Genomic DNA, 27658 nt, shown 5'->3' on the forward strand with positions numbered 1-27658 from the left:
CTATGCTAAAGCAAGGCGCAACCATAATAACTAGAAAAGTGCATTTCCTAAAGGAAACACGGAATGTTTGTGCCGCGGTTACTATGGAATTCTATAGGAGGAATGAGGGATGAAAAAAGTAAAATAGAGGAGTGTGGGTCAGTATGGCTGTGGATTAGAGCTTGGAGACCTGATCTGAAAGAGTACATGTACTTTGGAGGCTGTTGAGAAAAAGAGAGATTAGGGCTTTGTTGCGAAAGAAAATAAATGGGACTCTATGGAAGGAACGAGGGATGAAAAAACGACAAATAGATGATTGCGGGTCAGTGTGGCTGTGGAATAGAGCTTGGGAATGTGCCCCTGCATTTCGGTGTCTGTTGCACAATGGAAAAAACAGGGCTATGGTTTGGCCGAAAATGAATGGGATTCTAAGGGAGGAATGAAGGATGAAAAAACGACAAATAGATGATTGCGGGTCAGGCTAGCTGTGGATTAGAGCTTGGGGATGTGCCCTGAATGAGTACATGCATTTTGGTGACTCTCAGGCTAGGAAGTAATAGAGTTTGAGTGGTGGCAAAAATGAATGGGACCATATGGGTGGAACAAGGGATGAAAAAATGACAAATAGAGGAGTGCGGGTCAGTATGGCTATGGATTAGAGCTTGGGGATGTGTCCTGAGTGAGTACATGTAGTTTGTTTGCTGTCAGGTAAAGAAGCAATAGAGTTTGAGTGGTGGCGAAAATGAATGAATCTCGAAAGCTGCAGGACTAGTTACACGGCAAGGAAATGGTAGAAGAATAAAAAGAAGAAGAAGAACTAGAAAAGTGCATTTCCTAAAGGAAACGCGGAATGGTTGTGCAGCGGTTACTATGGACGTCTTTATGAGGAATGAGGGATGAAAAAACTACAAATAGTGCGGGTCCGTATGGCTATGGATTAGAGCTTGGGGATGTGCCCTGAGTGAGTACATGCATTTCGGTGGCTGTCAGGCAAAGACGTAATACAGTTTGAGTGGTGGCAAAATTGAATGAGACTCTATGGGAGGAACGAGGGATGAAAAAACGTCAAATATAGGAGGGCGAGTCAGTATCGCTGTGGATTACAGCTTGAGGATGTGCCCTGAGTGAGTACATGCATTTCGATGGATGTCGGGCAAAGACGTAATAGAGTTTGAGTGGTGGCGAAAATGAATGAGACTCAGTGGGACGAACGAGGGATGATTAAACAACAGAAAGAGGAGTGCAGGTCAGAATGACTTTGGATTGGAGTTAAGGGACCTGCCCTGAGTGAGTACATGTAGTTTGTTTGCCATTGGGTAAAGAAGCAATAGAGTTTGAGTGGTGGCGAAAATAAATGGGACTCTAAGGGAGGAATGAAGGATGAAAAAATCAGAAACAGAGGAGTGTGGGTCAGTATGGCTATGGATTACAGTTTGGGGATGTGCCCTGAGTGAGTACATGCATTTCCGTGGCTGTCGGGCAAAGAAGTAATAGAGTTTGAGTGGTGGCGAAAATGAATGGGACTCTATGGGAGGAACGAGGGATGAAATGACAACAAATAGAGGAGTGCAGGTCACTATGGCTATAGATTAGAAATTGGGGATGTGCCCTCAATGAGTACTTGAATGTTGGATGCTGTTGGGTAAAGTAAATAAATGGGACTCTATGGGAGGAGTGAGGGATGAAAAAATGAGAAACAGAAGAGTGTAGGTCAGTATGGCTATGGATTAGAGCTTGGGGATATGCCCTGAGTGAGTACATGCCTTTCAGTGGCTGTGGTGCAAAGAAGTAATAGAGTTTGAGTGGTGGCGAAAATGAATGGGGGGACTCTATGGGAGGAACGAGGGATGAAAAAACGCCAAATAGAAGAGTGCGGGTCAGGACGGCTGTGGATTAGAGCCTTTGGACCTGCCCTGAATGAGTACATGCATTTTAGTGACTGTCGGGCAAAGAAGTAATAGAGTTTGAGAGGTGGCGAAAATGAATGGGACTCAATGAGAGGAACGAGGGATGAAAAAACGCCAAATAGAGGAGTGCGGGTCAGTTCAGTATGGGGGTGGATTAGTTCTTGTGCTAGCTAAGCGCAATTCCACCTTAAAAGCAGTTCCACCTTAAAAAAATCATTATGTGTGCTGATACTGCTGAGCATTAGGCTGTGAGCATGTGAGACATTGGGTCAATGGGTGAGATTGGATGGGTGTGTGAGTTAAGGGCCCATTGTGACATCACGTCTGGCATGCTGCCAACACTCAATGTAAGTCTATGAGAGAAACGAAGAATGGAATAAAACGACAAACGACTGAGTGCGGGTCAGAACAAGAGTGGATTCATGCTCGGGGGCCTGCCCTGAGATAGTGTATCAAAAACGGTGTCGTTCAGGCAAACGGAAGTACCATAGATTGGCATGCAAATGTTCACCCCATTCATTCTCTATGGGAAAAAATTCAGCAAAATTCCCTTGCTACACAGAATCCGAGCATCCGATCAAAAAGCTGTATACTTGCTAAGGCAAGGCACAACCATAATAATAATAATACAAGTTGGGTAACAATATAGTTGCGCCTTGCTAAAGCAATGTATAATGCTAAAGCAAGGCGCAACCATAATAATAATATAAGTCGGATAACAACCATAATAATATCAATCGGATAACAGCATAGTAACCATAATAATAATATTATTATGATTATTAGTATAGTAACCATAATAATAATAATAAAGCAAGGTGCAACCATAACAATAATATAAGTTGGATAACAATATAGTAACCATAATAATATAAATTGGATAACAATATTGCTAAAGCAAGGCGCAACCATAGTAAGATTATGAAGAACAGTAAGTTGGCTTTTCCAAGCCAACTTATTAAGAAGAAGATTACAAAGAACAGTAAGTTGGCTTTTTCAAGCCAAATTAATAATAATAATGATAAGAAGAAGATTACGAAGAACAGTAAGTTGGCTTTTTCAAGCCAACTTAATTAAATTATTAACCACTGAAAATTTTTCAGGCACTCCTTTGAAAATAATCAAAAAGGGCACAACGCACGTCACGCACAACTCACTGACACCCCTCCTCCAATAGTACCAAATGTTACAACTGCAGAGCCGCAGCACCACTGCTTTAGCCCCCACACGTTCAACTCCCCACGCATTAGGTACTGCAGCACTTTCGGCTTTCAAGAATGCGGGGGAAAACAGTGGATTTAACTTCTACTATATTACTCTTAGTAGATGAAAAAAAACTTTTTTTAACAAAGATACTAAATGACTGGCGCCCGGTTGCTCTGACTTCCATCATAAGCAAGTGCTTTGAGAAGCTGGTCAGAGACTTTATCTGCTCCTCACTACCTGCCAGTCTGGACCCACTGTAGTTTGCATACAGACAGAACAGATCCACTGATGATGCAATAGCCCTGACTCTACACACTGCCCTCTCCCATCTGGGCAAAAAGAACACATATGTGAGAATGCTGTTTGTGGACTACAGCTCAGCGTTCAACGCCATTGTGCCCTCAAGGCTCAACATTAAGCTTCGGGATCTGGGTCTGAACAGTTCTCTGTGCAGCTGGATCCTGAATGTCCTGACCGGCTGACGCCAGGTGGTAAAGATGGGCAACATCACCTCCTCCTCACTGACCCGTAACACCAGGGCTCCTCAGGGCTGTGTGCTTTTCTCTCTTGTTCTCTCTGTACACACCCACGACTGCTCAGCTAGACACATCTCCAATGTCATCATCAAATTTGCAGATGACATCACAATTGTGGGCCTGATCTCCAATGACAACGAGGAGGCCTACAGAGAGGAGGTCAGCTTTCTGACACACTGGTGCCAGGAAATCAACCTCTCTCTCAATGTTAACAAGACCAAGGAGCTCATAGTGGACTTCAGGAAACAAGAGAGTGTGCACACCCCCATCACCATCAACGGAGCCGCTGTAGAGAGGGTCAGCAGCTTCGAGTTCCTCTGTGTTCACAGGTTTGGCATGAACCTCCAAATCCTCAGAATATTCTACACATGCACTGTGGAGAGTATTCTAACAGGCTCCATCACCACCTGGTATGGAAACTACACTGCCATTGAGCGGAAAGCTCTGCAGAGGGTCGTGCGGACAGCCCAGCACATCACCGGGGTCCAGCTCCCAAACCTCCTGCATTTATACACCAGCCGCTGCCTGAGGAAGACCAAGAGGATTCTAAAGGACTCCACCCACCCAAGCCACTGTCTGTTCTCACAGCTGCCGAGCGGGAGATGGTACAGAAGCATAAAGTCCAGAACCAGCCAGTTCCGAGATAGTTTCTTCCCCCGGGCCATCAGTAGTGCTGGTGTACCGGTCTATAGGCCCGTCACTGCACCTCTGAGTCATCATCTCCAGGGACATCATCTCCAGGGCCCGTCACTGCACCTCTGAGTCATCATCTCCAGGGACAATCTACACCCCATCCACATCTCATCAGACTCACCCTTATCCTCTGCACCTTCAATCTAGCAAATTTGTACTTACACATATAGATTGACATCTTGTACATCTCATATCCATATCTTGTATAATCTGGAAGATTTCTATATCAGTATCCTATCCCTGTGTACCTGCATCTCATTTATCTACCTCAGACTAACTGCACATAGGGAATGTGTACAACAGTACATTTCATAGTTTTATTTCATAACTTATTACTGTACAACTGTACATTGGAATAGTGCAATACTAGTGTATATTGTGTATATGTGTATATTCAGAGTCGGTGTATATATATATTTCTTCTTAGATATTTATATTTTTTGTATTTAAATTCTATAAGGGGGCTACGCACCTAAGATTTTCACTCACTTTCCACCTGTGTAAATGTGATGTGACAATAAACGTGATTTGATTTGAATTTGATGTGTATTAATGGTAACATTTTTGGTTCTTTCAATACCCAAGTGTGTTTTTGTACTGCAGGCTGTCATTCAGCGTGCTCAGATGTAAATCATTACTGATTGTCTGCTTGTTCACACGGCCAACCATGCTCAACCACGCTGCAGATTTCATGTTTTATTTCATGATCACATAGGCTAGATTTCAAATTACCCCCTAGTCCCTATGTAGTGCATTATGTTGGTTATAAAATAATTTTCGAATAGAAAGCCATCTATTTTAGCTATGCTCTACACTTCTAATTGTATAATATTCAGAGAACTGTGTGCAGAAGCCATCATTTCCTGACAGTGCACTATGTAGGGAGTAGGGAGTCATTTGAGATTTAGCTTAATTAGTATTTGAGGGTTTCTGAAAAGGTTATGCACTACATTCCCTGCCCTCCATGTAATTCAACACAAGAGCTGAGAGGTGTCTAAAAGCCCGGGTTTGTGAGTGCGGTACTGCGGCTCTGCAGTTCTCTTCCTCTCTCCTGCCGGACAAACGCGTTCTAGAACTGTCAGCCATTAATTTGACATTAAAATTTCACGGCAAGGCAGTTATAGTTTCTGAAGTTAGGCGCTGCAGTTGCTCTTCATCCGCTCCACGAGCTGCAATACGCCTTCGAGACCTCAGAACATCACCCTGGTTGGCTGGAATCTCAAATGACAAACATGACGTGTGTGTCACTTATGTTACCCAAAGGGCATTTACTCCTTCTGGCGGGTCGTTATTATTATTTTTTTTTTTTTTTGCATATAGTAGCTACATACGCAGAATGTGACCGACTTGACAGCAGTGTTTTTATACCCCACTGTGGCAGTGATCGGCAGTTCTCGTTAGCCATCAACGCCAAGTCGAAAACGAACGCGGTCTGTGTCTCACCCACAAGTCCCGCCCTCCTGCGCCAGGATTGGCTAATAATATCCTAGGATTAACTACTAACCAATCCTAACAAAAGTCGCGTTTAACGATTGAGCTATTGGCCAGCTCCTACGGCATGCGAGCGGATGAGAACCAAAAACACTTTCATTATATCGTAGTCGCTTTTCGTCTCGTCACATTTGGAGGCAAAGGATGTAGGATTCTGATTTTTGCAGCTGCGCAGCGATCAATGACCTCCTCAGCAGTGACACTATAAGCCAAATATTGCGGCATATATCAGCCTGTAATCGCCTGCAGTAGCCACTCGCCATATTGTGGGAAAAATGACCTGGGTAGCCTGCTTTATGCTGGAAGGAAACATCAGGCTCCAGGAGTGCAAAGCCATTATACAATCCGGAGGGGTCTAAGGAACGCAGTTGAATGTCACGCGAAAAAAAGGCAAATTAATTTGAATGAGCAGCTATACCCAAGGAGACATGGAACGTGGGCTGTGGAGCTTGCAGAGAGGTTCACCTTTATGAAGCAAACACTTCCCACGCTTTTTGCTTTTTGCTGATGTGGACGACTGTGGCGTGAGAAAGCTTAAGACTGAAGCAGTTACGACCACGAAGCAGTATTCAGAATTCAGAACCCCATAAATTGTTTATTTCAGGCGAAAGAATTGGCATATGTTGACATTTACGATTTTTGTGTTTTTTTTAAGCCGACAGTGTCACAAAAACGTAAGCGCTCTTTTGTATTGAAGATAATATGCATCCTTGCTCTGGATTCCTAGATCTTTGGATATGGAATGTGGATTCAGTAAAGGTCGGGTCTCTGTTGAGGGAAGACTGAATCGGCCCCATTCAGTGCATGAAGGATAAAAAGGTAACCGGGTTCTTTACAGAAGTGTTTCGCTTCCACACATTCAGCAGGAAGAATGGTTCTCAGTAAGCAACTGCGGAAGTAATAATATTGTTTAATAATAAGATTTTTATGTCGTATCGGATGTTTTTGCCTATTTCATTCTACATTGTGTCATAAAAGACTTATAAAAACTCAAGGTTGAAGCTAACAGATGTAGACAAGCCTTGACATCTCAGAACTGTACAGAAAGACACTTTATTTAAGATGTCTTTGGCCGTGTGGAAAAGTGTTTGGTTAACCTTAGGAAGACATAGGAGTTTTTTAATTTTGGCTTTAGAAGAACTTTGAGTCATAACAAGGAAAAGTTGTGGAATACATCTGCTGACGTCATGAGGTGGCATAAGGAACTATTTAAACTGCAACTGTCTGTATAAGTATCACAGGCTGTTCATCTGAGCTGTGTGTTTTCCTCTTTTTCATGTATTTATTTTTAATTTTCTGAAATTGGCTCCTAACTGGAGAACCCAATTGGTTAAAACCATCAGCATGGCTTCTCCACACCATCTTCAGCTACACAACAGTGAGGTGTGCTATGACTCCAGTGGGGATGGTGCAGTGTGTGTACGAATCAGCAGTATCAAACAGCCAAAACAGCAGCGCTGCTCTGAGAGCTTGGGCTCCAACACAATGTGCGGTTTTGTAGGAGGATCCAAATATTGCAAGTATAGCATTTCCTCCAGCTGTAGTTCAGGTGAGTCTGGCATTCGTAGGCCAGCTGTCAGAAGCCTACGAAATCAGAGGAAAATGCCCCAGCTATTTGAGAGGTCAGTTGGGCCATTCTGGAACCCGAAGTTTGATTCCAGTATTCTTGAGGATGCGTGTCGTAAGCACTGCTTTCCCCAGACACAGAGGCACTTCCGCTGTGTGCTCTTCTACTTAGCTGTGGCTAGTCTCCTTTGGGGGGTGTACTTTAGTGCCAATGCTGATCGATGTGACTATATCACCTTCTTAGTGCCCACAGCCTCCTTCCTGTTTTTCTGTTTTCTTCTGTTCCTCTTCACTTTCACCCGACACTATGCCCACTGCTACGATCAGGCCTCACTCCTGCTCATTATAGTGACATTTACTCTCACTCTAGTGCCACAGACCCAAACATCGGGCTTCAGGGACTTATACGCTTTGACATTAGGAGATGGAAATGATGCAGAGGACTTAAATGGCATTGAGGGCAAGAACCTTACCCTAGACACTGCCTCTCACGGAAGTTTTTTGGCCACATGCTTGTCTCCGGTAGGCACCTTCTCCCTTGGCATGGAGGTGCTTATGTTGCTCTATAGTGTCCTTCATGTTCGTCTCTATGCCTCAGTGCTGCTGGGTTTGCTGTACTCCGTTTTGTTCGAATCACTAGGTTGGATGCACTTAATCCATAAAAATAAATGGAACCATCCCAGCGAGGATCAGGCTGCTGACTGGGAAACCCTTCACTGGTTGGCCCCTGCCAAAGCCCTTTTACACTTGTGTGCTCATATTACTGGCATCCATCTTTTCATCATGTCTGAGGTGCGATCCCGCAGCACTTTCCTCAAGGTGGGCCAGGCCATCATGCACGGGAAAGATTTGGAAGTGGAAAAAGCACTCAAAGAGCGAATGATCCACTCTGTGATGCCTCGCAGGGTGGCAAATGAGCTTATGAAACAGAGTGATGAGGATGAAAACACAGTTAAGCGCTACTCAACAGGTACTGCCCTGGCATCTGTCTCCAGCCCCAGGGGCACCAAGCACAAGAAGACGTCCATTCCCCGTGGCCAGATAATTTTCCGACCCTTCAACATGAAACGCATGGAGCCAGTCAGCATCCTTTTTGCTGATATAGTCGGCTTCACCAAGATGAGTGCAAATAAGACAGCACATGCCCTGGTTGGTCTCTTAAATGACTTGTTTGGCCGCTTTGACCACCTGTGCGAACTAACATGTTGCGAGAAGATAAGCACATTAGGGGACTGTTACTACTGTGTGGCCGGCTGCCCTGAGCCCCGGCCCGACCATGCCTACTGCTGCATAGAGATGGGGCTAGGGATGATCCAGGCCATTGAGCAATTCTGTCAGGAGAAAAAGGAGATGGTTAACATGCGTGTGGGTGTCCACACAGGCACTGTGCTTTGTGGCATCCTGGGAATAAAGCGCTTCAAGTTTGATGTCTGGTCCAACGACGTCAACCTTGCTAACTTAATGGAACAGCTGGGTGTTGCTGGGAAGGTCCATCTGTCACAGGCCACTGCAAAATTCCTGGATGACCGGTATGTGCGGGAAGATGGGAGGATCACAGAAAGGATTGGCCAGAGTGTGGTTGCAGATCAGCTGAAAGGTAAGAGACTGGTTTGAATGAATTGTGATAAAGGATTACGGATTTCTACCTGGGTCTAAATTATGTTTTCTCAATTTTAGTATTTAATTTTTTTTTTTCTTCTGAAATCTATGTTTACACTTGGAAAGCAACGGTATATCTAAGACATGTTCTGGATACAGATAATACAAAGTCATTCACTATGGCCATGTGTACACCAGAGAGTCAACTGGAAATCATTTTCATTTTTCTTTGCCAATCAAATTAATTTTATATGTCTAGATATGGTAATCCCGTGTAGGTGGATTTAGCATATTATTAGCTCAATTTACAGCCTGTGTGCTCCTGTGATGTTTGCATGTTCTGTGATGTCCATTATATCATCTCTACTGGGGACAGTAGGAATAAACTAGCTGTTCCAGGAATTGGAGTGGACATGATAGAAAAATCTTGTCTGTGTGGGGATGAAGGTAGGTGAGTTTTCTGAGCTACCCTTTGTGTTGTGGATATAATGAGGCACACTCAAGGTTGTGTCTCCCTACTTCTCTTCATCTATCCTGCCATCAAGTAGTAACTGCCCTACTATCCTGAATATTGCTGTTTTACTTTCTTTGCTGTCCTTGATTTCCCTACTCTGAATTAAACTATGTCTGTTGCAGTGTATAGTTCTTTTTTCTGCACTTGCAAGCTAAAATAAATGACAAGCTGTAATAATTGGTTGTTGGATTGGATACATGTTTCTTAGACATACCAGAAGTAACAACTTACATTTCTCCAGTGTTTTTCCAACATTTTTCATAAGTTATTGCATAACAAGACATAACCTTTTTTCCACTACATCTGCTAAATTTTCCTGCTGCTCAGACCACTTGGTGTAATGCATATCTTTTGCCACTGTGTCTCGAAAAATTACCGTATGTGGGCCCTGTTGGGTATTGTTGTGTTGAGTGTTTGTGTGGTGGGGAATAAGAGCTGTTTTTGTATGAGGAGTGTATAGACCATTTTTTCACACCAGCTAAAAGGTGCTGTGAAAATGACAAAATCATGAATTTCTTTTTCTCCCAGCAGTGCACAGAGGTGGGTCATAACTTGTTACAGTTACATACACAGAAGTAAAATTTCAATGGTTTTGTATTTTCCTGAGTTTTTTTTTTTATAAAAAATCTTTTACCTTTACAAAGCATTTGAGAGAAAAGAATTATCTTTTTACTCAGTTATATTTAGTTACTCACATTTAGTTACTGATTCATTGCTTCTGTTTTCATTTCATTCTGTTGTGTTGGTAAAAGTATCTGTGCTGCTTTGCAATTTTCTCTGACCTTTTGATGTTTATCATTTTATTTTTGACCAAGAGTGCATCAGAAAGAGTAACAGCAATTAACAAACTTCATTTCTAATACTGATTGATGCTGGATATACTAAGAACTTCCTCTGCACTTCTATAACTACCTCAATACTTAAGTAGTTTTTTTGTACTTCAGGTTGTTTGTTGGAAAATACTCTTACTTTTGCTTGAGTATGGGATTTTTTTCTCTTATTTCTGGCAGTGCAAAAATCTCTTTGCTGTAGGATTTCCCTTCACTGGAAATAAGGGACACAGCCCAAACTATTAAAAAACAGCCCCAGAGGCTGTATTACAGAAACTGCTTAAGTCTGAAATCTTATCTGGTTAGTCACCACAACAACTTCAGTTAGCACCGAATTTAAGACAGAAGCTATTACAGAGCAACAGTTCTGAAGTTCATAATCTCATCCCAACTCCAGATAAGAAAACAGTATGACAGAAACATAACTAAATACTAAATAACTAAATAACCTAAATTCTGTCCTAACTATAAGACAACCCTAGAGGTGTCTTAACTTCTGTTTTAACCGTTTCTATCATTTTTTGCAGTAACAGGCAGCATAGTTTACTATAACTGGCATAATGACGTTACATCTATCCACACTGAAAAAGGTTGTTAATGTTGATGAAAACTCATCATTTAAAATATTACAGTGATGGCAAATAATGAGGAGACAGAGCTGAACATGTAGGAATAACGTTAGTATGGTCAGCTAAAGCATTTGGGGAAACTGAAACTGGGGAATGGCGACGCTCTGATGAACAGAATGGACAACTGTCCTTGGTAACAATAGCCAGCGTTGATTTTGATTACGTGTTTACATTTATGGTAGGTACTAGGGCTATTAATAAGTAACAGACATGACAGTTGATTGTCGACTTCCATGGAGTACTTTAAGATTTCCTAACTTGAGATAAGATGCTGTAAGATAAGATTCCGAAATTAAGATATGCTTCTGTAATACAAATTTGTGAAAAAAATTTATCTTGACCTGTCAGATCTTAAGACAAAAAGATAGGAAGTTACTGTAATATGGCCCCAGTACAATATTTTCTCCTCCACCAGACCTCACAGGCAAAGTGCCTTCAAGCAGGCAGCATTCTCCTGGCATCCACCTAGAGTCTAGATTTGTCTAGGTTTGTCTGACAAACTGCTAGATGGTGTAGTGTGATTCACTGCTCCAGAGATCACACTTACACTGCTATAGAGTGCTCCAGAGGGTGTGCTCTAAACCACTTCAGTCAATGCTTGCCATTGTTTTATGGATCTTAGGCTTGTGTGAAGCTGCTCTACGTTGAGAACCCAACACGTGAAGCTCCTGAACAGTTCTTGTGCTGACTAGGCTTCCAGATGCAGTTTGGAATTTCATAGTGAGCCAGATTAAGCCATTCTGTGGCTCTAGGCTATGAAAAAAAATTGGCTACATAAAAAATGGTGATAGCTGAATGGGGTTATCGACTTAGGTGTGGTGACTGCAGTGAGATTTTCAGGTGTCTGAAGTGAAACTGGATTTTATCAAATTTTGCATTTGCATGTGCTTATCCTTTGATGGACTGCTTAAAACACTAATTTGAACCATGACTCATAGTCTTTAGAATTCTTAAACCAGCTCACCCACTGCTCACACACAAAAGAAAACTCACTCAGTGTCCCATCCACTGGCGATTCTAGTATTTTTTAAGGAGGGGCCATAATGGGGCCATTCAAATTCAAAGAGCTTTATAATTATCTCTAAACACATTTGTTGTTAAGGGAACACTTTATTAAGCATCAACTACACTACTGATATAGCTCATTCCATATATTATTCAGCATATTTTACATTCAGTGGCAGTTGTGGTAAAACATCTGATCATAAGGCTAATAATGATAATAATAATAATAATAATAATAATAATGACAAACAACTACCATATTCAGATATGCAGGCTTGTGAGCAGTGAAAAAGGTGAGAAAGTTCAGAAACCAGCCCCTGTTGAGAGGTCTGGAGGCTTGGTTTTCCAAGAGAAAAATTTAGTGATTTTAACAGGAAAATTAAGCATTCTTTTGCACTTTGAGAATAAAATCCATTAAAAGAAGGAATTGTTATAGAAAGATTCAGGTACTTGAGTTAAACACCTATGCCAATGTAAGTATTGTTTAAAAGTGTATTGCTTTTAGGTATGAGACTTGTTTGTTTAAAAACCTATTGCTTACCATTGCTTAATAATAATCTCAGTGGACAGTCCACATAAATTGATAGGTTCTACATCGATTTCAGACAAAACCAAAGTGGTAACTGCTTGTCTTAAGTGCATCAATTGATAATGTACACATATCAAAACATATTTGTACATATTAATGTACACAGTTTTCCACCACCATTTGAAAGCTTTTGACAAATCATATATGTAAAAACTAAACCAACTTTTAAAGGTGTCTAAAACTACTCTGTAAGTGTAATAAGTGACTATAATCTGCTCCTGAGAATGGTGATTCTTCTTCAGAATTCTCCTTGGTGACAGCAAGGGTCAAAATTAAAAACTCAGCAGATAATGAGGAGCTAAAGTTGACTCAAGTACAATTTGCTATTTGGTTTAACTTTAGCTCCTAATTATCTGCTGAATTTTAAATTTTGACCCTTGCTGTCACCAAGGAGAATTCTGAAGAAGAATCACCATTCTTCTCAACACTTGAGTCATGATGAATGTGGCACGTTGTGCTTGTAGGATGGAGTGGTATGAAAGCAGTCTTGGTATGAAAGCAATCTTGGAGCAAGTGAGAACCCCACCTCTCCCCATCTTCACTCCCCAAAGTGCTGCTCTCCTCTCACTTTGCACCACTCATTCTGTCTGCATTAGTGGCATAAAAGAGGCAAAAAAATATATGTATAGTGTCTTCTCAATATACAATAGGACTGAATTGGTTGTCATGCAAAAAGAACAAATATAGGTGTTTTTCTGAGTGCGTAGGTAGTTTTCCCTGAGAGCTTGAGAAAAGACCCAAAAGCTTTATTTAAAAAAAAAAATAGCCAAGTACTAAACAAAATGAAGGATATATGATTTTTTATTAGAAATTTGATATACTGACTTGCTGTAGAGGTGGCACCTAGGGCTGGCCCAAGTAATCTTTATACTTGACAATTTGTTATGTTGGTGTTTGTTTCACTATTTAGAAGATTTTCCTAAATGACAATACATTTTTATCAGTAAAGTCATTGTTAATAAATGAAACATGTTAAAAATAAATTCATGATGGGCATCTATGTCATGTCACCTCACCCCAGTGTGCAACAAACTGCATTGCCTTCCTTCACATGTGTGGAAGCGCTTAAAATAATCAGTCAATAAGAAAAATGCTCAGTGTAAAACTTGAAGTGAAAGGTTGCTGTGCCATTGAGGCACGACAAGTTTTATGATTCATTTTGAATATGTAAGTATAGTGATGCTTATCTAAGTATCTTATCCGAGTACTTATATGAGAACCGCTTGGTACTGCCAGTATCTATGGAGATTGCTTATCCATGTGATTGTATGATTTAATTCAACTACTAGCAATGGTTGTGGCTGACATATCCAAACCCACTAATATGAAGAGGTGTCTTTTGGCAAGGCAGTGCATCTTAAACCTTTTTAAAGGGAAATCTACAGTTACTATCAGATCTCTGTCCTTTGGTAACATTGTATTCAGTGCTCAGTGAAAAAAATAGACACTAATTAATATTTAGTATTTTCTTCACATTGGTCCTTATGCAGTACATCTTTTATTATCTCGTTATTATTTTAATGCACTGTCAATATTGCTTCTGCATACTATAGTATAAATTTTTAGCTAATAGCCAAATCAATGTGTGTTAAAATAGAGTTTAATGATTAAGCATGTATTTCCCTCTGCATTGATCTCTGCAGCCCTGTTTGTGCCCAAAGTGCTTGCTACAAAGGCTAATAATATGGCAAGCCCTGACCTTCACAAGGAAAGGAACAGCTAGCGTTCTAAGGAGTGTGGAAATGAGCATGGAAGTGTGCTTCTCTGTGAAAATGGAAGAGGATAAAATAGAACATGCTCTGTCAGTAGCCCTCAGGATGCAGTCATTCAGCTTGGCTCTTGCTGCAGTTCCAGGCTAGCCAGTTGAACAAAAGGATATATTTATACATGGCCATGATTGCTGCAGTAGTTGGTGCCAGTTGTCACTAAGGTACACTATGAGTCAGATAGAAGGGTGGGGTGAGTTGGGAACAGTGAGAATAGATAGAAAAGTAACATATTTGAGAGGCTTAATAATGTATCATACCTTCTCAATGCTATGCAGTGCAGCAACAATGGTGTATGGCCATGGGGGTGCCACAGCTGCAGGGGACAACCAGAACACCCCCTCTTAGAAAAGCGCACAGTGTTGCTCAGTATTATTCTTTTCACAGTGCAGAACTTTTCAACAAGCAATACTAAAAGTGATTTGTTCTTTTTTGTTCTAAACACCGTTTTGCAGTGTGCTTCATTTCAAATTGATGACTGAAACTCTTTTTGAATTGATAGCTGAACAAGGCTTGTAAGTCTAGGTCACTTTCCCATTTTAATCACTGGTCATTCTTTTTCAATAACTTGAACTTTTAGGGCAAAGTAATATTATGGCTGTGGCAGAGGTTTGTTGTTCTTGATGGATTAATGGTTAATTCACAGTGAGTATGTAAGCATGATTGATCACAGGTGAATCTGGCTCAGGTGAATCTGTTTATGAAGTCTTTTCTTAGAGACACAATAGAAATTGGCTGTAGAGATATTTTAATATCCACAAGTATAGTACTTGGACATTTATTAGACATATAATATTCATGTGTGATCTTTTAAAAATATATTATTTGTACTATAATGCATGCAGCTTCCTAACTGTAATACTTTGCATATTAAACTACTGGCTTAACCATAAATTGTAATATGTGATATTAATAAGACAAGCGATTGGTAGATAATCAGTGTATAATGTGGATGCCAGTAAGGCACAGCATTCACACTTTTTACTCTTTTCTATTTTAGAAATGCAAAGTTCAATGCATTGCCTTTAAAAAGGGCTCATTCATGAGGTCTTTGTGTTCATACAGATGGCACAGTACAAAGAGCCTCCTCCTCAGCCAAACACACATCTCATCATCCTTTCTCATCATGCTGCTTCCAGGGTATGGACTTTCCATGGAAACTTACTTTTGTTGTTGTTTTCTCCCCCCAAGGCATCTGACCACTGTTCCTGTAGTCTCTTTTAACTGTACATGTAAAGAATGGCATAGATACACAAGCATAATTCTAACTGTGATTCATGAAAAAAAAAGTTTTATTTTGAAAATGGAAGTGACATCATACCACTCAGGCACTGAGTTTTGTCCCTCAAAACTCAGCATCAGAGCAAGAAGCGGGCTTGTGGGAGATGCCACAGGTCAACAATCACTCTGAAGGAGTTAAGTGGCTGAGACTGAAGTGAAGGTGCACCACTCAATGATATCCAGAGCTCTGCATACAACTTGCCTGTATGGGAGAGTGGCTAGAAAGAAGCCATTACAGAATAAAAAACGTCAACGCACGCTTGGACCCAGCTAAAATGTGAGATATGGTTTTGTGGTCAGATGAGACAAAAAAGAGCTTTTTGGCCAAATTTAAAACACTATTTAAGCACAAACAGTGTCTATTCCTCAACGAACACTATCCCTACAGTGAAGTGTGGGGGCAGCAGCATCATGTTCTGGAAATGCTTTTCCTCAGTGGTCACTAGGCATCTTGTTAAAATTCAAGGACAGATGGAGGGTACAAAATACATTGACATACTGCAAGACAACCTGCTTTAGTCTTTTAAAAAACTAAAGCTTGGGCAACATCTTATGTTTTAGTAGGACAGTGATACCAAGCACAAGGCCACAGATTCTCAATTGGATTGGACTTGGCCATTATAGGACATTGACATTTTTGCTGTTCAACCACTCCTAACGCAGGCCTGTAATGGTGTAGTTCTCTTGAAACATCTCTTCACATTGTTGCAATTTCCACTGAATCATTAGTCATCCATTTTAATTTGTTTGATTAGTTTTTGTAATGAACTCTTGAGTAACTCTCCTGTTTGTCTTTCAGCTATGTCCAGCATCTGAAATCAGTTTTTGCTGTGTTCTCCAAATCATATTTTGGAAATGTTTTTGTTTTTGTTTTTCTGTCTCTGCTTCATTTGAAGCTTGCACTTCAGAAGTTGGTGATCTGTTCTGCAATCAGTTTCAGGCCATGTCTGTGCAATTTAAATGGTGCTGTTCCATCCCCTGGTGCAAAGAATACAGTCTATTTGGTTTTGGTGAACTCCTTCGGAGGGAATAGGCGTAGGAACTGGGGGCTATGCTGAAAACAGCTGCATTTGTTCCACTCAAAAATTATTCCATGGGGGAACATGTTTTGACTGCAAATCAGACAGTCTTCCCATTTCATGCTACCTTGTGTGTTTGGTTGTTAAGGCTTGTGTTGAGTTGCCTGTTCAAAAATAAAGAGCTTTTGCCTAAAATGCTGTGTTTGAATATCCTCTAATCTCCAGCTTCACTGGCCTTAGCATTCGCCTTGTTGGAGTCTGGTTGGTAGTGAGGTTAGCTTAATAGCAACAGCAGCTGATTTTAGCTATGAAAATTGCTTGTGTGTAACTTCTTGTTACAGTAGCCTATTAGGAGGGTTTGGGTTAGCTACCCTTAACATTAGCTTATACTCAAGTTGTCAAAGAAAACACCCTGAAACGTCAAGTAATGTTAGCCTCTGGCTGCGTCCCTAACTGCATACTGCTACACCAAATAGTATATAAAAAAAAAAATACACCACCGTTAGAAGTGCTTTCAGTAGTGTTGTATGTAAAGTTTTAAAGTGTGTTGTTTGGGACGCAGCCGCAATGTCTTGTCTCAGTCTTGTAACCCTAGAACCACCTCAGTGTTAACCTTAACGTAGATTGTTTTGTGTCATTTCAGCATAATGCCACCAAAAAAAGATAAATAAAACCATCACAGGACACAACGTCTTTTGTTTTGTTTAGTTTTGTCAAGAATAGCTTTAAGCCCTATTCGTTTCTCGGTGGGGTAATGCTAGTTTACCTTAGGACATCTGAAATGTTCAAAACATTTAATTTTGCCCTTTTGTTTACCTTCATGTTTCCATCTTAAGTGAATGCAGTGTCATTAGCCTCACCATTAGCTTGGGAATTCAAGCCAACTTTATAGCATAAAATAAAAATACAAAATAGTTGTAACCGTGAAACAGGACAGTAAATATCACATAATGGCCTGGTTTAAGCCACAGAGAACAATAAGGTTGAAGTCAGCTTCCTGATCACCAGCTTCTTGTTCGAATGCCTGTTCCACCTTAAATTGTGCTGTAGTTACATTCTGGCGCTAATAACTGCCGCACCATTTAAGGTGGACCGGGAAATATGAGTATGAGAAGGTGATTTCAGCTTTATCAGGGAACATAAGTAAATGCTTCTTCGAGTGTCTCCGTAATGTTCAATGCCAGTTTCTTAGATCAATACACAAAAATAATATATGCTTAGTTTCTCCCAAGCCTCTTCAGAATTGTTTTCAAGCAGCTATTTATCTCTGTGACTGTCGTTGGCAGATACCCCCACCCCCTTCTCCCCGTCACACTCACTCCTACGCCCTTGTGTCTAGATGTAAAGAAGCTGTCTTGGTTGCTTAAAAAATTTATTAGTAATAAAATGAAAGTAACTGTGTTTCCCTCCTGTATTTTCAACCTATTATTCCAGTCTTCCATCACCAACAGTATGTCCTGTTTGTAGGTCTCATCAGTTTCATTTAAAAAATCATAAAATCATCTTCACTTGTCGCTGTTGTTGGGGCACAAACTTGTATGACTGTAATGTTCAATGGTTATGCATGAATTCAGATTAACATCAGTCGGTCAGTCATTAAATTGCATTATTGTATAATTGTATTCAAAACTGGTCTTGTTCACGTCCTTATTGATGATGAAAGCCAGTACATTTCTTCTTTGTTATTCATGGCCTGAGTAGTAGATGGTGTGTGAAAGTTTCCTAATCAGGTCTCTTTAAGATTGCTGATTCCTAGGATATTGATGTGTATTTATTATTATTATTATTATTATTATTATTATTACAATCCCAATTCCAAAAAAGTTGGGATGCTGTGTAAAATGTAAATAAATATAAATAAAAAGAGAATGCAATGATTTGCAAATCTCATTAACCCATATTTTATTCATATCTTCCTGTACCTGTTGTGTAAATGCCAGTAGGCTACCTGCTTCTACTAACAGCCTTTGTTTAGTGAGCATGGGGCCGGCAAGTCAGCCTTCGTCTGATCAAGTGAGCAGCTAAAAAACACTCGATGTTATCATTTGAATTCATTCATGGATTGGTGGACTTTGAGAGAGAAGTTTTTGACAAGTTTGCCCAGATGAAAGATCGTCGTGCATCTTTTCTTTTCAAGCAGTGGACATCATTGGTGAGTCATTTTGCATTATTACAAGTCGTGTTAGTTGTAATGCCTGGGAAGCATGTGTTTCCGTGCTCTGATATGTTGCTTTGGCTATGTAGTTGGATATGTACCAGACCACAATGATCGTACACTGCTATATAACTCTGGATTTGTAATGCGATGCTGTATAACAAGGTTTGGTAAGATGTAATGTCGTTATCAATTTATTCATATTCCTGTCTCCATTTCCACTAACTCCTGCATCACGTTACGATAATTTGTGATTTCATTGATGGGGTGCACTTGTGTTTGGATCAGGTTTGTGTGTAGTTTTATTGGTGAGTTGGCTGCTGCCCCTAGATGCCACTGACTTCAGCCTATGTCTATCTTGAATTTTACAGGACTACCATTCACTGTTAAGTGTGACTGAGTATTTGCTGTACATTGAATTGACTATACTGTGCATTGGGAAGACTTTCCTGTCACTTCTTCTAAATAATTTGTCCTCTTAGTACCGTTTTTCTCTCTGATGTAGTTTGTTTTTCCTCTTTAGTGTCACTTTTATAACTGTTTTCTTTTCAAGTGTCCTACCTTTCCACATTCTCCAGGAAACTTACTAACTTTACTTACTGCTTACTTACTAACTAACTCAATTTTGCAGCAAGGTCATTTTCACCATGTCAGTAGCATTTCCCAGGCACCCCCTTCACTACTTATCTGCATTCCCAAGCATAAACATTTTTGGGGGGCAAGTGTACAAGGAAAGAAGGGCAATGTGAAATATGGATTAAACTTGACTTTTAAACTTTAATTTACAGCAAACGTTTTCTTCATTCAAAATGCAAACTTTGAGAAGAGTCTTAAGAACATGGGTACTCCAGCACCCAACGCCTACCATGAGCTTATCCGTAGTATGTCAGAAAGCAGACCGGCTGACGCCGAAGTAGTGCATTGTTTACTTTCTGAAGAAGTTCAGAGTGATGCATCTGAAAGGAGTGTCCAAAAAAGAGCTGGTTTGATGAAGAGGACAGTCACAAATGAACATGTTGAGTTGGCTGTTGCCACTGCTGTGTGAGAGGTATAAACAGGCTATAATTGTTCTTTTCTTGGTTCCATAAAGCTTTACTTATGAAGAGGCCCGTGTTGTTCTGTCACGTCTATTTCAGCTAATTCTTTCATTCCTTTACGTAGACGGGGCCAACTTTTGGCCACAAATTAATGACAGAATGTCTGTCATCTAAAGGTCTTCATGCATCAGAAGTAAGAATGGGAAGAATATTGCGAGCTACACATCAGACACAGTGCCAGGTGAGGTGCCAGACTGATGTTATCCAGTGTCCCCAATGACCACATAGGAAACAAAGAAAGACTGACTAGACACAAATATAAGACTCATGCCTTTTCATATTATTTCCACATGACAATGTGGCAAATAAGCAAAAGATTTTATAGCCATTCACCGTTTAGAAGTTGGTTTTAACTTATTTGCATATAGTGTGTATGTTTGGAAATCAGTGCCGGCTGAAATTCTCAGGTTGCTATAATATGGATAAACCCCCTAGTCTTACGTTTTATTCATGAATAGGCAAGCATAAATCACTGCAGTAAGCACGACATTTAGTGCCTGTGTTTGTGTGTTAAGTCTGAGTGTGATATTACTGTTAATGCAGTGTTTTAATAACAGTTCTCATAATCAAGTGAAAATGATTAACTAGACATAAACTCATATAATAATATAATATTTGTAAGCCTGGATCTGTAACCTTTTTTGCTCTCATCTCCTGAAAAAAGGCCTGTGACACTTTCTCATTGTTTCTCACTCAGGGTGCAAGAAATCTCAATCCTGTGCCTTACAGTGCTGAGTATGTGGGGCACAAAATCCATTTGGATCAAAAGGAAAAGTTTGGGATGTTTGGGGTGACCCACGTACTTGCAGTTAATGGATTCAACAGCAAAATTGTAGGGTATTCTACAATGCCTGTCAAGAATAATCTCATATGGAAAAGTCTACAGGTAATTGGCCATCATTTGGTTACAAATTGACATAAACAATGCAACAGGCTCACTGTACTAACCACAACCATTTCATACCATGGACTTAAAAACTGTGTCAGTTAAAGTTGCAATAGATTTATTAATCCCATTGAGAAATATTGTCCCTGTTTTTTTGCAGACGTGCAGTTCTGTCCTGTAGATTATGGGACCAAGTATGAGTTGATAATGGGAAAGAATTTTATCTGCCACTTTTAATGTAAGAATATCTTGTGAACTACAGACACAATCAATCACAACTTCTTTATCTGCAAACTCAGTCAACAAAGGTGATTTTGGTTGTGTCCAAAGCATTCCCACATCTACAGCACATTCATTTAGTTCTGGGCCTGTATTCACAAAGCATTTCAGTGTAGGAGTGCTGATCTGGGATCAGATTTCTCTCTTATTTACTATGACTTTACTGACAGAAACAGATCCTAGATCAATACTCCTACTCAGAGAAGCCTGGGCCCTGATGTGATGTGAAGTTTATTATTTTGTTTATACCAATAGTATTGTTGTTATTTTGTTAATGTTTATTTGACATAAAGTAAAATTTTCCTCCAACAGAACCACATAGTTGAGAGAATGTGGCCAGAAGTAAATAATCGGGTTAATTACCCAGTCAAGGAGGCTCTAATTCAGTTAATGGACAAAGATGAACTAGACATGGAAGATAATGTGACCAGATACTGCATGTCTAACCTGTTTTGCCGTGTTGCCCATCTTGGACTTACCAGGGTAGTCCAAGCATGGAATGCACAAAAGATTCCAGGTGAATGAGTCCAATTAAATGTTAGTTTCTTACTTTGGCACATCTTATAAAATACATTATAATCTTTGTATATTAAGAAGAAATTACTGTCAAAATCCTATTACAAACATCCATCCCAGGGAAAGGAATACCAAATGTTTTAGGTAGACATGGCTGCCACACAAAACTTTCAGTAGATCTCCTACCAGATGCCCCAGTTGCAGCAGATCAGTACCAAAAGGAAGTAGGCTCTTCACTGACAAAATTGTAATCATTTGCTGTAGACTTTTTTCCCTTAGATACAGACAAAGAAGACATATGTCAAGATGCTTTGAAAAAGTACCTGATATAATTTTGGACCACCTGAGAATATCATATTGAAAGCTTTTTTTATCTGGAATAAACACACCATCACTAGAATAAATACTAATATACAATTTGATTTTATGTCAGTTTTATTAGATTAACCATTTCCAATTTTGTCCTTGACAAATCATTGTATTTGTAATTACAATTCACTGCCTGGTTTAGATAAACAATCCTTCATTAACTGTTCTTTAAATTTAATCAAGTGTGCTTATGATGGAATTTAACAAATCCCTAAAATAGACAAAGAAGGTAAGAACCAGACCTTTGTTCTTCTAATTCAGTTCTTCTAACCTACCTATTAATAACCTTTTTGAGTTAAAGGCATTCCTGTTACCTTCTGCTGTATTTAAATTTAAGGGTATATAGAAGGGGTTACATATCCACAAAGAGCTGGTGGAGCTGCAGGTTTTCATTCCTACCAAGCAGAAGCACATATCTGTTTAAATATTGAGACTAGCTGATTAAATCAGTGGAATCAGGTGTGCTTCTGCTTGACTGGAATAAAAGCCTGTAGTCACACCGGCCCTTTATGCTTGAGAACATGTCTTAATTAAATTGAACATAATAATTAATATGTGTGTCAAGTATGCATGTTGGAAAAACTGCCAACAAACATTAAATGCCTAATTGACACTAAAATAACCACTTCCTACAATTAAGTTACTTACCTTTGCACACCACACAAGCCACCTTCATGGTTTTTGCCTGCCCGTCAGTAACAAACTGAATGGCTTTAATGCTGCCGGCTAGTTCTGCAAGGACCTTGATTGATTTGGTCACCTCCACTGGTGCTGCCACTTTGGCTTATTACAATAGAAAATAACAAAAAATGTCATTAATGAAGTGTATCATTAAAACCAAAGTTAATTCTTCAATTGGAAATGTAACGTTAGCTACAGAAGGCTGTCGACTAACTCTTGCTGTACATTTCAAATGAGGAGTAACATTTAAATTAACATTAATGTAAACATTAAGGAAACTACAAACCCATTTCCAAAAAAGTTGGGACGCTGTGTAAAATGTAAATAAAAACAAAATGCAATGATATGCAACTCACTTAAACCCTATATTTAATTGAAAACAGTACGAAGTCAACATATCAAACATTGAATCTGAGACATCTTATTGTTTTTTGAAAAATATATGTCCATTTTAAATTTGATGCCAACAACATGAAAAGTTGGGACAGGGGCAACAAAAAGGCTGGTAAAGTTGTGTAATGCTAAAAAAACACCTGGTGGTTAATTGGCAACAGGTCAGTAACATGATTGAGTATAAAAGAGCATCCCAGAGAGCCTGAATCTTTCAGAAGTAAAGATGAGGAGGGGTTCACCACTCTGTGAAAGACTGCACGATCAAATAGTGCAACAATTCAAGAATAATGTTTCTCAACATAAAATAGCAAATAACTTTTGCTTTTCATAATCTAAGATACATAATAACATTAAAAGATTCAGAGAATCTTAAGAAATCTCTGTATGCAAGGGACAAAGACAAAAACCAGTATTTGCTGGCAATGATCTGAGGCAGCACTGCATTAAAACAGATATGATTCTGTAGAGGAAATCACTGAATGGGCTCAGAAACACTTCTGAAAACCACTGTCTGTAAAAACAGTTCATCACTGCATCCACAAATGCAAGTTAAAACTCTAAAATGCGAAGAAGAAATCATATATAAACAGGATCCAGAAATGCCACCATCTTCTTTGGGCTCAAGCCCATTTAAAATGGACTGAGGTGAAGTGGAAAAGTGTCCTGTGGTCCGCCAAATATAAATCTGAAATTCTTTTTGGAAATCATGGAAACTGTGTCCTCTGGGCTAAAGACCACTTGGCTTGTTATCAGTGCACAGTTCAAAAGCCAGTATTCATGATGGTATAGGGGTGCATTAGTGCACATGCCATGGGTGATGTGCACACCTGTGAAGGCACCATTAATGCTGAATGATATATACATTTTTTGGCAACATATGCTGCCATCCAGATGACATCTTTTTCAGGGAAGGCCTTGTTTATATCAGCAAGACAATGCCAAACCACATTCTGCATGTATTACAACAGCATTGCTCCATATTAAAAGTCACTGAAGCATTTGGTGCATTATGAAATGAAAAATAAGACCCCGAACTGATGAGCAGCTGAAATCCTATATCAAACAAGAACAGGAAAACATTTCACTTTCAAAACTGCAGCAGTCGGTCTCCTCAGTTCCCAAACACTTACAGAGTGCTGTTAAAAGAAGATAAAACACAGTGGTAAACATCCCCCGTCCCAACTTTTTTGGAACGTGTTGTTGGTATCAAATTCAAAATGGGCATGTATTTTTCAAAAAACAATAACATTTTTCAGTTTCAACATTTGTTATGTTGTCTTTGAAAGGAATGTACACGGAGATGCTGTGCCTCACTGAAACAGATTTAAAAGAATGGACAATAAAATACAATTACACAATCGACTTAAAGTGCACTTGCACAGTGTGAGAGCGAAAGACCTCCTCCGGGTTCTAACTGTGCATGTGCGGTGGTGTCTTGAAAACAAAACTTGGATGATGGCAAAGATGTGAAAGCATAAATTTCCAGATCACACATAGCATGTGATAAAAGACAGTACTAATAATAAATGAAAGTGAAATGGCACATTTTGGAGGGGATGTTAAAGAACAGTAGCAAGGTCATTTGCTTCATGGTTTTATGCAGTAGATGTTCATTAAAGACCAATGTAATTGTGAAATACCTGGAAGATGCCCAAGGGCAACACCCATTTTAATCAGTTTTCAAAATTGTCTTTGCAAAATTTAGTTTTTATGTAGTATTTAAACCTATGAATGATTCATTTCTGCATGGATAAATGTGAGGCTACATCCTGAGTTCAAAATTTCATCACAAAAAATTAATTGCAAAGGCTCTTTTAACCCCATATTTTCTTTTTTTTCATTTGCATTAAGCTTTTTTCAGAACAGGGACAGCTATGTCTCTAAATAAAGAGGAGGCATAACATTTACAAAGACGTTACCATTATCATCTAATATTGGACCCTAGCCACCATTTTCCATCATAATGATAAGCAGTGTGCTTTGATATTTTCAAGGACTATGTGCTGTAAAAAAATGTTGTCTCCTGGTGTTCTCATTCCTTTCATGATCTTTTCTGCAGCTGAAATGTAGAAAATAATATTCTAATGGCTAGTAGGACTGGGTATTTGTCTGCAAGAGGTTCTGAGCATAAAAAAGAAAAAGGGGAGAATATACCTCTCAAACAGGATACAGGCTTCCTGGAACATTTCTCTGTTTCTTTGTATTGTATTTGTTAGTCAAATACCTAATGTTCAAAAGATGTTCAAACCAAGAAGGAGTCATGGCACATATATAGTTGCCCAACAGGACAGCTTGTGAGGGTCGCCGTCTGTTACTGTTCCCTGTCATTGCAGTATACACCTAGCTAAAGGAACAGTTTGTTGAAAACTTAAATTTACATGATTTTCTATTTACCCCAAAAGCAGTTGATCAGCCAAAACATGTTTGGTGTCAAGTTTTGCTTCTTTAGTTTAGAACTGGAGCTGTTAGGCTTATGATGCTAAAAAACACAAAGTAAAATGTCTCAAAAACAGTTTTCACAAATTCACCCTACGTAAACTGGTTTAGAAAAAAAAAGAATTTGGTAAAATGGTATGAACAGACCTTATTTACACACGCAAGCTAAAATTTGAGAGCTTAGAACCAATGGGACGCAAGTGACATTTTGAGTGAAATGGATATCTTTCTCACACTCTCTCTCTCTCTCTTTCTTTACATATATATGTGTTGTGTTCATATTGTCACCAGATGCGCCCATGTTTTATATTCAGAATGGAATTAAAAATGTCACTTAATGTAGAAAAAATTTTTTTTGAATGCATGATAAAATATTGTTCATTAAGTAGACTGTCATTCATGTGTGTATAAAATTTAATTGTTAAAGGCTGAAATAAGTACACAAAGTCAGATCAAATTATGGTCATTTTTTGTTTTGGCCCTCCTGTAAAATTGGTGAAATGTCACTTAACACGCCTTTTGGTTCTAAGCCCTAATTGGAACTACATACACTATATTGCCAGAAGTATTCGCTCGTCTGCCTTCACACGCATATGAACTTGAGTGACATCCCATTCTTAATCCATAGGGTTTAATATGATGTCGGCCCACCCTTTGCAGCTATAACAGCTTCAACTCTTCTGGGAAGGCTTTCCACAAGGTTTAGGAGTGTGTTTATGGGAATTTTTGACCATTCCTCCAGAAGTGTATTTGTGAGGTCAGACACTGATGTTGGATGAGAAGGCCTGGCTCGCAGTCTCCGCTCTAATTCATCTCAAAGGTGTTCTATCGGGTTGAAGTCAGGCCAGTCAAGTTCTTCCACACCAAACTTGCTCATCCATGTCTTTATGGACCTTGCTTTGTGCACTGGTGCGCAGTCATGTTGGAACAGGAAGGGGCCATCCCCAAACTGTTCCCACAAAGTTGGGAGCATGAAATTGTCCAAAATCTCTTGGTCTGCTGATTAAGAGTTCCTTTCACTGGAACTAAGGGGCCGAGCCCAACTCCTGAAAAACAACCCCATACCATAATCCCCCCTCCACCAAACTTTACACTTGGCACAATGCAGTCAGACAAGTACCATTCTCCTGGCAACTGCCAAACCCAGACTCGTCCATCGGATTGCCAGACAGAGAAGCATGATTCGTCACTCCAGAGAACCTGTCTTCACTGCTCTGGAGTACAGTGGCGGTGCTTTACACCACTGCATTCAACGCTTTGCATTGCGCTTGGTGATGTAAGGCTTGGATGCAGCTGCTCGGCCATGGAAACCCATTCCATGAAGCTCTCTACGCACTGTTCTTGAGCTAATCTGAAGGCCACGTGAAGTTTGGAGGTCTGTAGTGATTGACTCTGCAGAAAGTTGGCGACCTCTGCGCACTATGCGCCTCAGCATCCGATGACCACGCTCTGTCATTTTACGTGGGCTACCACTCTGTGGCTGTCATTCCCAATCGCTTCTAATTTGTTATAATACCACTGACAGTTGACTGTGGAATATTTAGTAGCGAGGAAATTCACGACTGGACTTGTTGCTCCTGAGAGCAACCCATTCTTTCACAAATCTTTGTAGAAGCAGTCTGCATGCCTAGGTGCTTGGTTTTATACACCTGTGTCTATGGAAGCGATTGGAACACCTGAATCCAATGATTTGGATGGGTGAGTGAATACTTTTGGCAATATAGTGTACCATCTGCATAATGTCCTGCTTTCCAGTACTATTGTGCTTTCAAACTCCAGGAGGATGTAGCGCAGGGGCTTGTCACTATGGAGGTACATAGTGTTTGCATATTAATGCCTAAGGTTTGCTTAATGTAAGACAGCCAGAAATTGCATGCTGAAAAATGAAAATTAGATGTTACAATCCATTTTGCAAAAACAGAACAAATAAAATTTAAAGGTACTCTGAAGGGCTGGGTGATTAATCAGTTTTATTTTCAATTACGATTTTGGCTTCTAACAATTATGAAAACAAGATGATCGAGATAAAATTATTATTGTGCCGCATTCCATTGCACATTGATGCTCTCGTTTTGTCTTGTGTTGTAAATCCAGCGCACCCCTTTCCTTTACAGTGCTTAAAAGCCCAAACTCATCTCTTCAATCTATTTAGGTCTAATTTATTTTAATTTATTATTTTAACATATTTTTTGTAATTGTTAGTAGGTTGTGGAAGTGCCCTTAAACATAGTTGATC

At 39.7% G+C, this 27658-nt stretch overlaps 1 protein-coding gene across 1 annotated transcript in view; it reads left to right on the forward strand.

The window, feature by feature from the left end:
• Positions 1-7156: 7156 nt before the first annotated feature.
• The window catches only part of LOC118821634 (adenylate cyclase type 9-like), a 72530-nt gene continuing 52028 nt past the window's right edge, over positions 7157-27658 (forward strand). Inside the window, exon 1 of the mRNA XM_036590340.1 lies at positions 7157-8975. Within this exon, the coding sequence (XP_036446233.1) occupies positions 7157-8975 (1819 nt within the window). The remainder of the gene's footprint in view (positions 8976-27658) is intronic.

This window comes from Colossoma macropomum, unplaced genomic scaffold (genome assembly GCF_904425465.1).
Source record: "Colossoma macropomum unplaced genomic scaffold, Colossoma_macropomum, whole genome shotgun sequence".
In the NCBI taxonomy this organism is placed as follows: domain Eukaryota; kingdom Metazoa; phylum Chordata; class Actinopteri; order Characiformes; family Serrasalmidae; genus Colossoma; species Colossoma macropomum.